Source organism: Terrapene carolina, unplaced genomic scaffold (genome assembly GCF_002925995.2).
Source record: "Terrapene carolina triunguis isolate 2854851 unplaced genomic scaffold, T_m_triunguis-2.0 Scaffold192, whole genome shotgun sequence".
In the NCBI taxonomy this organism is placed as follows: Eukaryota; Metazoa; Chordata; order Testudines; family Emydidae; genus Terrapene; species Terrapene triunguis.
This window is the reverse complement of record NW_020664543.1, coordinates 27,711,505-27,724,882: the sequence shown is the minus strand read 5'-3', so window position 1 is coordinate 27,724,882 and position 13,378 is coordinate 27,711,505. Positions and strand designations below refer to the sequence as shown.

Below are 13,378 nucleotides of genomic sequence, written 5' to 3'. Positions count from 1 at the left end.
TAGTAGATTTTTCGCCTTCTTAATTGGCTGACACCCCCAATGGCCCCTCTAGTGGCTAAGTATCAGGAGGTGATGGCCTCCATTGAGGCGTGGGGGTGGCTGTGGTTTTCAGTTTTGGATTTGGCCTATGCTTTAAGGGAAAATGGCGCCCTGGGCGAACTTGTATTTTGGTGCCCCAGCCCCCGTGGGTGCCCCACCCCTCATTGCCCCCATGGGCTCCCCAACCCCCATCACCTCCGGGTTCTCCCGCTTCCTCCCAGTGCTTAATTTGTATTGAAAGAGATGCCAGAGTTCAGCCCCAGCACATATTAAGCACTGGCCGGGCACCCAGCTCTGAAGGCAATGCCACCGCCAGCAGCAGCACAGAAGTAAGGGTGGCATAGTATATGGTGTACTGCCACCCGTACTTCTACACTGTTGCTGCAGCTCGTGGTGCTTGGCCCTCGGCCTGATGGCTCTCGGCAGGCTCCGTGCTGTCGCATGGGGACTGCATCTTGCTGGACCCCACGGCCAACCTGCAGCCCTCTGGCCACTCCTGGCTCACCAGGGGCGCCATTTCTGATTTTGAGGGGTGGGAGGCAACTTGAACTGTGATTTAGGGGCTATTTAGGCACCTGAAAACTCTAGGGTTTTTATTTTTTTTATTTTTTGCAGATAACAGAAATTAGCTGACAGAAGCATTGTACACAATTCCTATAGAAAGAAGGAAAATAAATATACAAACTCCAATTAAAGCCACATTTAAGTTTATATGTACATTTAGAACAATCAGGAGATAATACAGCAAGATATTTCCAATCCTAAGCCTTGAGGTACTGGTTCTGGAGCCTTAACACAGATCGCAGAAACACACATTTGATATTTTGTACACTATCTTTAGTAGAGACAAAGAAAATCTGCTTACTTTCTCTAACAGACACACTGTGTTACTGCCATTATCTACTCTATTTTAGTCAATTGTTTTTCACTCCACTAAAAATGCATTTACTTAATTTTAACATACATGATTAAGATATTTTTCTTTTATTAAGAACAGGAATTTTTTAAAAAATTATTTTGGCATTTATGTTTGCAGATCACAATCATGTACGTGACTCACTAATATTTGACTCCATCATTACTATTAGTATCAGACTTGGAACCACATTTATTTTTGTATGAATTTTAAGTTATTTTACAGATATAACTAAAAATACCATTTGAAAATAAGCGACCTTCATCTGCACAGTGTCTAAAGTTGTGTTTGTTTAGATAACTTTTTTTAGACTGGCAATGCTAAGGTGAGTACAAGCTAAATTTACATTCTAGAAGGATGCTATTATTTGATTGTACCATTTTAAATAATGAGTGACAAAGCACAGTGTGGTAATAAAAGTAAGGATAATTACTGCAGCCAGGGCAGGACAGGTTAGGCATTTTAGAACTCACTTCTCAATTAATTAAATTTAATCATAATAGAGAAATTTATGAAATGCATAGACCAGTCAAAAAACTGAAATAACAGCACTGTAATCCTTAATGAACTTTGAAAGAATAAAATTACATAGAATATATGTGCCTTACACATTTCAACAGGAAGTACCAAGAAGTAACAACAACAAAAACACCAATAATAATACAAGTGTGTGTGTTGGGGGGAGTGTGTGAGAGAGACTGTGCATGAGAGTGTGTGTGTGTTGGGGGAGTGTGTATGCATGACAGAGTATGTGTGCACAAAATGTGTGTATTGGGGGATTGTGTGAGAGAGTTTGTGTGTTGGGGGGAGTGTGTGCATGCCTGAGCGTGTCATCACTCTGTCTCTTTAAGCAGGGTACTCAGGAGCCTGAACACTTGTTCATATAGCAGCAGCTGCTGTGGGCAGCACTCACTCCTGAGCCAGCAGCAGACAGGCTCCCCCGTTCCCTGACCCAGCTCAGTGGTGACTGGGTATACGGGTTGGGGGAGGAGGACACCCTAACATCAGCCCCCCAGCTCTGCACAGCAGACAGGAGACAGGCTCCTGGTCCAGAGCAGCTTACCCAAGAGCAGCTCTATGAGGAGTGGAGAGGAGGTGTGAGCAGCAGTGGAGCAGGGTGGCGGGAGGAGGGGCAACCCTACCCCAGAGGCATGTAGCAGTGCTCCCCTGAGCATAGCGCCCTAGACAGTGGCCCCCCTCACCCAGCTGGTGACTCCCTCCCTGCCTGGCCACGGCCGAGTCCCGTCTCCAGAGATGTGCAATTGATGCTCCTTTAAAAAAAAAAAGTGTTAATTTGTTTTGAGTTAATCGCATGCCTTAACTATGATTAATTGACAGCCCTAGTAGAAATGCTTGAACACTGGAAACAAGAACACCCTGAAAGCTCGGAAACCAGAAGGCAAAGAAAAATAACTGAATATTAAAAAAAGATTTTAAAGCCAATCTCATGATTTTAGGGGGCCTGACACATAATTTTTGAATGCTTGGGGCTGACAAGACTGTAATGGCAATGTGTGATAGCTATAATTTATATATTTTCCATGTCTTTGCTCTACTTAAGGTATCTCATATTGAGGGATACCCATTCCTCTGTCATGGTCTTAATGGTATGCATACCAGGGATCAAGTCTGTTTCTACTCTGAAATTCTACATGCCGGCTCCCAAAGAAGGGGATGATTTTCCCAGTGAAAGAGGCTGTGAAAGTAAAGATTGGCTCTCTTCCAGAAAATGTAACCTCATAAAATGTAACTTTCTCCCCTTCATAATCTAGATAAACCCCAATTTTACTGGGGCCAGAAAGTAGGTCCAGAGGAGACTTAGGAGAGGTGAGGGCCCAGTACTTATTCGCTGTATGCTCCAAAGCCCAGACCCCCTCCCCTGGCACAGGGCTTATCACTCCCTGATCTATCACAGGCAGTTTGGCAATGCCCAATACCCACTGATTTTTGTTCCCCACCTCCACTTCCCAGTAACATCTCCCTGAGGTGAAGCCCGTAGAGCCCAGCACACAGGGAGCAGGGTAAAACCTGTTCTGTTTCTCCAGAAATTCTGTGTGTTGGTATTCATGTATCACACTCTCATCTGTGGACACGACAGAACAGGGATTTGCCAGGTCTGGATCCAGAGTGGCCTGCACTGCAAGAGGGGAGAGAGAGAGAGGAGGAGAGTGTTAAGGTCTGTTCTCACTGCAGAGGTAACCCAGGCTCTTACTCGGCTGCTGACCCTAATGCGTTTCCTGTCCAGATACATAAACCCCGCACCTGAGTTCAGTGGTGCTTTCCACCCAGGCCAGCTGGCTTGGATAGGGAGCTGAGTTACAGCCTGGGTTCTACTTTCACTCGGGCTGGTGCCCTGCCCACCTTGCAGCGAGGCCACAGGCTAAACCACTCCAGCGCTGAGCCAGAGTCTGAGGCCAGAAGGGAGTACCAGGTCATCTAATCTGACCCCCTGTATATCACAAGCCACCAACCCCACCCAGCACCCACACACCTAACCCAACAACCAACACTAGCCCAAAGTACCACAGCCCACAGCAGACTGGACTATGATGTGCCACAGGCAGAGAACAGAAGGCACCGAGGTGCACCAGTGCCCGAGGCCCCCACAGTGCAAGGAAATGATTAAGTGAGATACCCCCAGATAATCCTGGCAAGACCTGCACCCACATGCTGCAGAAGAAGGTGAAAGACCTCCAAGGTCCCTGCCAATCAGACATGGGGGAAATAGTCCTCCATTGCTTTCCCACAATTCCCCTGTGAAAGACAGACACTGGGGCCCACGACTCACTAGGAAAGAATTGCACAATAGCACAGCTTACAGTGGCACAATCAGCCATGGGATGTGCTCCCAGAATTCCTAACGGCTGACATGGGGGAGAGCAGCACCAGTGAGAACACGGTAACTCAGGTCAGGGTCAGCAGCGTGGCTCCTCACAGCCAGCCCCGGCTAACCTGGGTGCTGACCCCCCGGGTTCACACTGCAGTGAAGACAGGCCCTTACAGGCAGAGCTCAGCCCTGGGGGAAGCTAGGACTATTTCTCATGCTCCCCAGTAGCCTCGTGCTGCCTGGGGCACTCTGATAGTCAGTCTTGGGGAGCTGCCTGTTGGCCGTAGCTGAGTAGGAAAGTCACTGTCGTTACCTCCAGGCATCTAGGAGGTACTGTTGAGAGGGTGTGACGAAGTGGGAATTTTTGTAATATTTTTATGATGCCCATATGTGCCTCAGTTTCCTCTATTTGCTGCATAGTTACTTAGTGGGTGAAAAGGGACTGTTTGCTCTGGGGGGAGGCTAAGACACAGGTGTAAGTGTCACCTAGCTCTCTGGGGCCTGAGGTCCCATAATGAAGCTCCTGAGAAGACAATGGCAAATCCAATTGCCCAGACATGGACACCTAGCAACCAACAACCCAGAGAGCGATGGACTTCCCCACCTCTCAGTAGGGAGGCTGAGCCGCATGTCCCTAGCTCAGGAACAAAGGACTGGGGCGAGGGTGTGAGGTGGAAGTTAAGTGTTGGCTGCAGGAAGCAGTCGGTGGCACACTTGGGAGTCTAAGAAAGGAAATCAAATGGACAGGGAGACAGAGCTTGAACAATGGGGTTCACCAGAGCTTGGCTGGGCTCTGGCTACCCAGAATGGACAATGCTGTTGTGATGTTGCACTCCATATATTTTATGGAAATATGCTTATGAGTGTGAATATGATGTAACTGGAATATGCTTTATGCAAAAAGGTCTCTTGTACGGTATCATAACAAAGGTTATAGCATACTGAATATATTCCTCCTATTTGTATGTATGTATCATTCTTGTATTGGAAGCTAGAAATATGAATCATAGAATCATAGAATATCAGGGTTGGAAGGGACCTCAGGAGGTTATCTAGTCCAACCCCCTGCTCAAAGCAGGACCAATTCCCAACTAAATCATCCCAGCCAGGGCTTTGTCAAGCCTGACCTTAAGTATAACTCTGAGGTCCTATTGTAATTATGCAAAGTGTGGGCCATTAATAGTGGCTTAGAATCTTGATGGCTCCCATTGACTAGGACAATTGGTTGTGAATGGGTTTATTTACCTGCAAGCCTTCCTGTGTACCTGTGGGCCAGCCCCTGGGTAATGAAGAATGAGGTCTCAGAGGACATGTGACCATGTCACACGATACTGGAATCCATCTTAAATCTGGTACTTTTCCATTTAGAAGGAGGGGTGGGGACCCAGAGAGACAAAAGATTCCCACCTTTGCCAAAGCTATAAAAAGTGGGTGGAACAGAACAAAGGGGGCTCCCAGTCATGAGAGAACCCCTGCTTTCCACCTAAGATGTCTGCTGGAACTAACAAGGACTGTACCAGGGGAAAGGATTGGGCCCAGACTAGGAAGGAGTCTAGTCTGTGAAAGAAGCTTATTGGAACATCTCTGAGGGTGAGATATTACCTGTAATCAGTTTCTTAATGTATTAGGCTTAGACTTGCATGTTTTTGCTTTATTTTGCTTGGTAACTTATTTTGTTCTGTCTGTTATTACTTGAAACCACTTAAATCCTACTTTTTATACTTAATAAAATCACTTTTGTTTATTAGTGAACCCAGAGTAAGTGATTAATATCTGGGGGAGCAAACAGCTGTGCTTATCTCTCTATCAGTGTTATAGAGGACGGACAATTTAGGAGTTTAGCCTGTATAAGCTTTATACAGAGTAAAACGGATTTATTTTGGGTTTGGATCCCATTGGGAACTGGGTGTCTGGGTGCTGGAGATAAGTAACCTGCTGAGCTGTTTTCAGTTAAGTCTGTAGCTATGGGGGCATGGACCAGAACCTGGGTCTGTGTTGCAGCAGGCTAGCGTGTCTGGCTCAACAAGACAGGGTTCTGGAGTCCCAAGCTGGCAGGGAAAATGGGCTTAGAGGTAATTTAAGCACATCAGGTGACAGTCCCAAGGGGATCTCTCTGACTGAACCCATCACAGCTGTAATCTTCATTTCTCTACACTAACCAAAAGTTTCCTGTGCTGTGGTCCAGTTGACTAATAAACCTGTTTGGCAATGCTGACTGAGGATCACTGCAGATGCTTGCAGAGGTGCATTGCTCCTTAGGATTGTACAAGTCTCCCTCCAGGTGTATCTCAGTGAACAGAGCTCACTGTGTGAAGCAGGAGTGCAAGGCAGTGCAGCCTCAAGGCAGTGAAGCTGCGTGGTTTACCTTGGAGGAATAGTGGGACCCTTAAGGGGGCTGGCACACTTACGGGGTTCCTCCCAGAGACTGTTCAAAAGCTGGGGCCATAGCACCAATCCTGTGGTTCTGTGACAGAGGGGATCTCTGCTTTCTCCCCTGATCCTTCTCCCTGCTTCCCCTGGGGGTGCTCCACACCCAGCAGCAGAACAAGGCAGGGGCGGTGGCAGACACTAAGCAGAGGAAGTAAAGGGACACCAACTTCAGCTTTTCACACATTTCCACACTGCCCTATTCCCCCCGTATCTCTGGTGGAAAGTCCCCAGGCCAAGAGGAAGGCACGTGAGGTGAGAACTACTCCATCCACTCAGACCAGGAGAAAGGAGTGAGCAGCACTGCTGGAGAGACACCTGGCTCTCTGGCGCAATGGTAATTAGACTTCCTGGTGGCACTAAATGTCCCCACTAGGGGATGTGTAAAGGTCATCCAAAGCTTGTGCATTACAGTCATTTTGGGGAGGGAACATGGTCTAGAAGTTACAGCAGCTTGGTTAGAAGCCAGGACTCCTGGGTTCTATTCCTCGCTCTGCCACTGACTTGCTGTATGACCTCAGGCACTTCCTCTCTCTGTGCTCCAACTTCCCTTAAATGTACAGTTCCCAGTACCACAGGAAGCACATCCTACCCCACAGGGAGAGACAATGCTCCTTGAACTCTGGGCATGTCCAGACTAGGAAAATAGGTCCTCATTGAAAACACATCATTCTACAGTTGACCCACCAGCTAATGCATTTGAAAGGTACTAAATTGTGTTTGCACTAGTCACACTTAACAATGTGGTAGCTAGTCTCGTGAGGACCAGGCGTGGGAGTCAGGCCTGCCTCCTGATTCCCCCATTGATTCCAGAGGGGCTAGTAAGACTCCTGGAGATTCTCAAACACACCAGAAAGGGGCTCCAGGCCTCAGAGCATTTCCTCCTTCCCCAGAATAGAGAGCAGATAGTCACTGCGTGTTTGGGGTTCTATATGTGCCTGGGGTATTATTTTACAATGTTGATTTGGGGGTTTTCCTTGAAGGATTTGTTGCAGAGGAAAGCAGATATGGGATCTCTATGGAGGAAGGCAGTAGTCAGAGTTCTGGTCAATGGCTGGGAAGTGGAGGTTGCAATCAGGGTCCTTTCTCCCCTACCCAGTAAAAGACCTTCCCCTGCCAGTCTGTGGCTCTCTAGAGCAGGGGTTCCTAAACTGTGGGCCACAGCCCAAAGGTGGGTCATGACACAGTCCCAGTGGTCCACCACGATCGATATTTTGGGAGGATACTGCATACATTTGTGGAGTGGCAGCTGGCAATAGGCCCCACCCTGGGCTGGAGGAGCCCAGCGCCCCCGGTGGTTGGCAGAGGGCAAAGTGGAGCCACTGGACGGTGGATGATGTGAAGGAGCTGGCCCTGAGAAGTGGCGGCTCCCAGGGCAGCTGGAGGGTTCGTGGCCATTCCTGCTCCAAGTTGCCACACCCTGCAATCCATGGCTCTCAGAGGGGGGATGAGTGCGGGCGAGCCCCGGGCTGGAGCCCATGGCCAGCTGGGTCAGGGTCAGGCAATGCTGTCCAGAGCTGCCAGCCTGGTGGGGAGCTGCAGGCAGCAGGGCTTGCCCCTGTGGAGCCAGCAGGCCAGCTCCTAGATCCCCACTTCCCATGGGCACAGTGGTCAGGGGGTGTATGGCCAGGGGGAGCCCATGGGTTGAGAAATTCCTCCCTCTGCAGCCCAGCCCGGTTGGCTGGACAGCAACAGCTGCTGGCCGGGAACCCAGCTCTGAAGGCAGCGTTTCTGCCAGTAGCAGCACAGAAATAAGGTTGGCATGTATTGTCACCCTTACTTCTGCGCTGCTGCTGCTGGCAGCGATGCTGCCTGTGGTCAAGAGGCAAGGAGCGGGCCTGGGGGCAAGGCTGCGGCAGGGAGCTTCAGGCACTGGGGGCAGGCAGCCTGGGGGCAATGAGGGATGGGTGTGAAGACCGGGGAGACAGCAGGGGCCAGGGGCGATGGGCTGCAGTGCCTATTTCAGCTGCACAAGTTGGCCTCAGAGAAAAAGGTTGGGAAACCTGCACTAGAGTGGAAGGAGAACTAGAGCATAGGAGCTAGTGGGAGATGCTTCCTTAACTCTTTATTTCCCAGTTTTCAGAGGTTGAAGTTTGGTTCATTTCATGTTCTGGAAGAGTATGAGGCACTGATGATCAAGTTGAACTCTGTGTCAATGATGCTTTTGGGCAGTGAAGCTTGTCTTTCATTTAAAAAATAAAAAAAGAACAATTTTCTAGTCAGTATAATTGCAGAGAGAAGCAGCAAAATGTGACCTGAGTGCACCCTAAAGGCTGTTGTGATTATTGAAGCTAAACATTTACTCTGCGTTCAATTGTAAATAGTATATGCACGTTCATAAGATGTCACAATAATTTTTGCCTGCTTCAGAATTAACCATAGAAAGTAGGTCAAGTTATTTTCAGGAAAGGGTATTATGAACAAATGCAAGAAAACCAGACAGAGAGACTGGATTAGTCCAAACAAAAAGACCCTGCTGATATAGTTCAAAGACTGTTGAAATCGTGTCTGGTAAAAACAAAAGATGTGGAACCAGAAATTAATGGACCAAAATTTGTGTGATGGGTATTAGGCCTTATTGGACAAAGTGATGATGGATGAAGTATGCCAGCTGCTTTTCCCCTTTCTGGAATTCTTAAAAAGAGACTTTGGAAAAAAAATCTCATCTCCCATCCCACCTAGCATCCCAGCTCATCTCATTTCGCTCAACCCCAAGACAGAAGGACCAGATCAGACCAAAAGACTTTCTTCCCTAGAGGGAGGCCATTAAGCCTTGCTTTTATTTAAGGAGCCTTGTTTTCACCTGTGAGTCCTGAAAAGTCGTCATGACATCCAGTCCTCAGCCCATCAGTGCGGACACCTAATTACCAGTATCACAGAGGTATGTCAGTTCCTGTACTGTCTCCCTTCCTGCTGTGTTACTTTCTGCCCCCCTTCCCTGCTCCTATCCTCTCTCTCTCACTCAGCTTTTCATCAGATCTTGAAATCAGCTGCACGGCATCAACACAGTGAAATGGGATGACCACATTCCTCCCCTATCCAAGGAGAAAAGAATCAACCAGATGATGTCCCTGACCACGTGTCCAAGCAATAGCTGCCATGGTCGACCTGCCAGCCAAACCATCCATTCGTAATTGACCAGCCATTCACAGTTCCAGCAACAGCAGCAAAACCTGTATTTCCCCACCTTTTTCCTATCCTGTTTCTCCTCCACCTTGTGTCTGTCTGTTAAAAACAGAAGTGACTACCCTACACACAGCAGACTGAAAGCAAAATTAAGCCTTTCCTTTTCATCAAAGAAAGGTTATTTTGCAAATCAGAGAATGATATTTTGCCATGAAAAGGAAAGAGACTTTAGAGGTTTTGATTGGTTTCAGTGACTGTTTGTTTTGCATAATCCCTCAATTCCAGTTTCAATATAAATGCTTGTTTAATCTCTTTTCTTTCTTGTGTTTGAGCAGTAAACTTTCAACTTTAGAATTAATTATTTACCAAAGAACTGAGTAAAACCAATTCCTCTGCAGGACCCCCCCCCCCCCCCGCCCCATAAATATCACTGTTTTAATACTGGACAATGAAAGAATTTAACTATTTTGGCCCTTGAGATCAATACGAGGCTCCAAATCAGAAAGCCAACAAAAATAACCCACAATATGCTATTTATTAGAATATCTCATGATTTTCAAGCCAGTTTCGTGATTTTCAAGGGCTTGACTCCGATTTCTGAATGTTGGCAATACTGCCCTTTGCAACACTAGAGCAACATAAAGGGGAGAGAATCTGCCCTCGCTTATTTTATATTTCAGTATAAATATATGGGATTGCCAAACCCAATGTGAAACTCTGGCCTGAGTTCTACCGGAGGGCGGACTAGATGATCTAATGATCCCTTCTAGCCTTCGAATCCAGGACTGTATATTGGTGAAAAATTCTCTTGTTTGAATTCAGAGACTTCTTCTAAAAATTAATACTGAGATTTTAATAAAAAATTATTGTTGTAGGAAAATATCATCATGAAAACTTACCCTCTTTCTCTGCCTTTGATATCAGAAAGCTCAGTTGATAGGGCAGGGACTCTAGAGAAAGAAAAAATCAGAAGAGAGGTGATATCCTCTTTTCTGGTAGGAAACTTAGGGCTGGATTCACAAAGAAGCTTAGACGAGGTGACGCTCAGCATCGTGACACCTAATGCGCAGGCACCTAGAAAATCAGTGTGATTCACAAAGCCTAAGTCAGGTGCCAGCCTCCTTATACCATAAATGGGGAGAGAGATGTGCCTTGGGATGGGATTCACAAAATCCAGCACGCTAGGCGACTCCCTGCTTATGCCTGCCGGTGGGAAATGCCAAGGTGTGGGGGTGTGCTAAGCCCCGTCCGTCTCAGACAGTTCGGCAACGACAGCAACTGAGTCTGGGTAGCAGTGTAGGTGCCTCCCTCTTCTTGGGATTCTCAGCTGCGAACCCGCTCTGGGTGTTAGGCTCCTGTGCCATTTTTTGCAAGAAGCCCAGGGTGTGGGAGGGGGAAGGAAACCCTCCTGCCTCATAACTTTTAGCTCCATGGTTAGAGCACTTACCTGGCCTTTGGGAGACCCCTGGTTCAAGTCAACTCTGTGCCGGACAGGGAGCAGGGATCTCCCATCTCTCAGGGAGTGCCCTACTCTCTGGGCTGTAGGATATTCTGATTCAGGGTCCCCTCATGCTCTCCTGTGGGAGAGGTTCCACTGGGGATAATCAATAAAGATCCATTGGGCCAGAGACAGAGAGAATCATGAGACTGTCTCTGTAGCCGGGTGACTAGAGCACCCACCTGGGAGGTCCAGAAGCCAGTCCCCCTGCTCTATTATTTATACGCTGTGGATCAGCTTCAACAGGGGAGACTGAGGGAGACCATATTAGACCCCTGTTGGAATCCCTTCTCCCCCTCTGGCAGCCAGGGGATTTGCATTGTGGGTCTCCCACATCCCAGGTGAGTACCCTAATCACAGAGCTATAGGTTATAAGGGAGCTTCTCATTCCCTATGGCCTGTTATTTTGGGTAAGTTCCCCTACAGGGCCTGATCCAGTAAGCGTGCTCAGAGCATGCATCAGATTAGGCCCCGTAGGTGAGTTAGGAGGAGGAACGTCTTCCATTCCCCAGTTCATGTATCTCTCTGGGGCTTAGGTGTCCAGACAGCTAGACTGGGACTGCCGGGAGTGTGCACAGAGGCAGAAACACAAGCGCCTATTTTACTACAAAAATAGAGATGATGAGTGATTTTAGGCTCCTACAAGGTTTCGTTGCAGCTGAGTGGGGGCTTTGTGAATCCCAGTGGGGCCTGATGCTGGGATTTAGGTGCCTAAAATGGCAGTTAGACCCCTAAGTCCTTCTGTGAATCTAGCTCTCACCCTTTTCCTGCCTTTGGTCTCAGAGAGCAGCGTCTCTAGAGGAAGGAAGGAAGGAAGGAAGGATTGGAAAAAGGTGATTTCATGTTGTCTTGACTTTGGTAACATTCCTACTGTTAATTAATGTAACTGTGCTTGACAGAGAGAAGCTTCTGAGCTTACTCAGAGCTCTTCTTCAGCTCTGTGTAGCTTGAAAGCTTGTCTCTCATCAATCGGAGTTGGTCCCATAAAAGATATAACCTCACCCACCCTGTCTCTCTAATATCCTGGGACCGACACAGCTACAGCAACACTGCATGTAACAGTGCTGTAATATGGAGAGACAGACAGAAGGAAAAGAATGCAGAATGAAAGGTAGATTGGAATGGAGAGATTTTTCCAGTGAGGCCAAACTAAAGTGAAATCATCATCCCAAATATAATATCTTGCACCTCTCCATCTCCCTTCCTCCAAGGATCTCAAAGCACTGGGGGCATTCACTAACTACCACAACCGGGTAGGTTGGCCATTATTTCCCCCTTTTTAAACATGGAGAAACTTTAGGTACAGGCTCGGGGATTTTCAAAAGGGCTGAGGCCATTTGTGACCAATTCCCATTGAAAGGCAGTGAGAGATGGGTGCCTAACTCCCTTAGGTCCCTTTGAAAATCCCAGCCAGGGAGGCTAAATTCAACATTTTCTAAAACTTCTGGTAATTTTGTGTGTCTGAAATTCTGAGTGGCAAATTTTGGCACCTAGTGTTGGGTCTGAGACAATCCAAGTGGAGGCCTGGAGATTTTGCATAATCCCTCAGCCCTATCCACCCCACCCACAAAGACATCTAGCTCTAACAAGTTGTGAACTAATAAGACAGAGTCCATCTCCTTCCACAGTCACAGAAGCACATCCTCATGTATCATAACTATAGCATGAACCCAGACAACTTAATTACCTTTGAATTTCTTCAGAGACTCCTGTAAACAAACATTTCGTTGGGAAGAGACGCTGAGTCTCTTTCCCAGGTCCTTTGGCACAGCCACTGGTTTCTGAAACGACTTCTCACACCTAGATGGGGGAAAAAACATTCTCTGTTTTCTTTCTTTTCTGAGAAAGAACAGGGGCGGATACTAGAGAAACTCCCCAAGACTCCATTTTGTATTCCTGGCCTCCATTTTGAATAAGCAAGATTCACTCCATCATTGGAAGCTGCAGCTCACATGGTGCTTCAAAAGTAGAGGAAAGGTCAGCTGTGGTAAACAACATAGAATTGGTGGGAAAACCAAAGTAGGGGAAAGGTCAGCAGATCATCATAAATCTGAGGGTATGTCTACACTACGAGAGTAGTTCGATTTTACTTAAATCGAATATGTGGAATCGATATTACAAAGTCGAACGTGTGTGTCCACACTAAGGACAGTAATTCGACTTTGTGAGTCCACACTAACGGGGCGTCGACATTGGAAGCGGTGCACTGTGGGCAGCTATCCCACAGTTCCCGCAGTCCCCGCTGCCCATTGGAATTCTGGGTTGAGCCGCCAATGCCTTCTGGGTAAAAAAATGTGTCGAGGGTGCTTTTGGGTAACTGTCGTCATCCGACCGTCACTCCCGCCCTCCCTCCCTGAAAGCGCCGGCGGGAAATCAGTTCGCGCACTTTTCTGGTCAGTGACAGCACGGACGCCACAGCACTGCGAGCCTGGAGCCCGCTGCGACCATCGCTGCAGTTATAGCCGTTGTCAACACCTCGCACCTTATCATCCACCTTTCCCAGAGGCAGATGCTGAGAAATCGGGCGAGGAGGCTACGGCAGCAC

At 47.7% G+C, this 13,378-nt stretch overlaps 1 protein-coding gene across 2 annotated transcripts; it reads right to left on the bottom strand.

Annotated features, from left to right (window-relative positions):
* Positions 1 to 1,115: 1,115 nt before the first annotated feature.
* Positions 1,116 to 12,882, bottom strand: LOC113407056 (zinc finger protein RFP-like). 2 transcript variants are annotated; one of them, XM_026654516.2, is made up of 4 exons: positions 12,521 to 12,882; positions 10,235 to 10,285; positions 2,914 to 3,092; positions 1,116 to 2,226 (listed from the first exon to the last, which is right to left on the bottom strand). In XM_026654516.2, the coding sequence occupies exons 1-4, from the start codon at positions 12,651 to 12,653 to the stop codon at positions 2,137 to 2,139; spliced, it is 453 nt and encodes a 150-aa protein (XP_026510301.1). In that variant the 5' UTR covers positions 12,654 to 12,882; the 3' UTR covers positions 1,116 to 2,136. The 2 variants fall into 2 exon arrangements, with proteins under 2 accessions (XP_026510301.1, XP_026510300.1); XM_026654515.2 differs by having other exon boundaries at positions 1,116 to 3,092.
* Between the last annotated feature and the right edge of the window lie 496 nt (positions 12,883 to 13,378).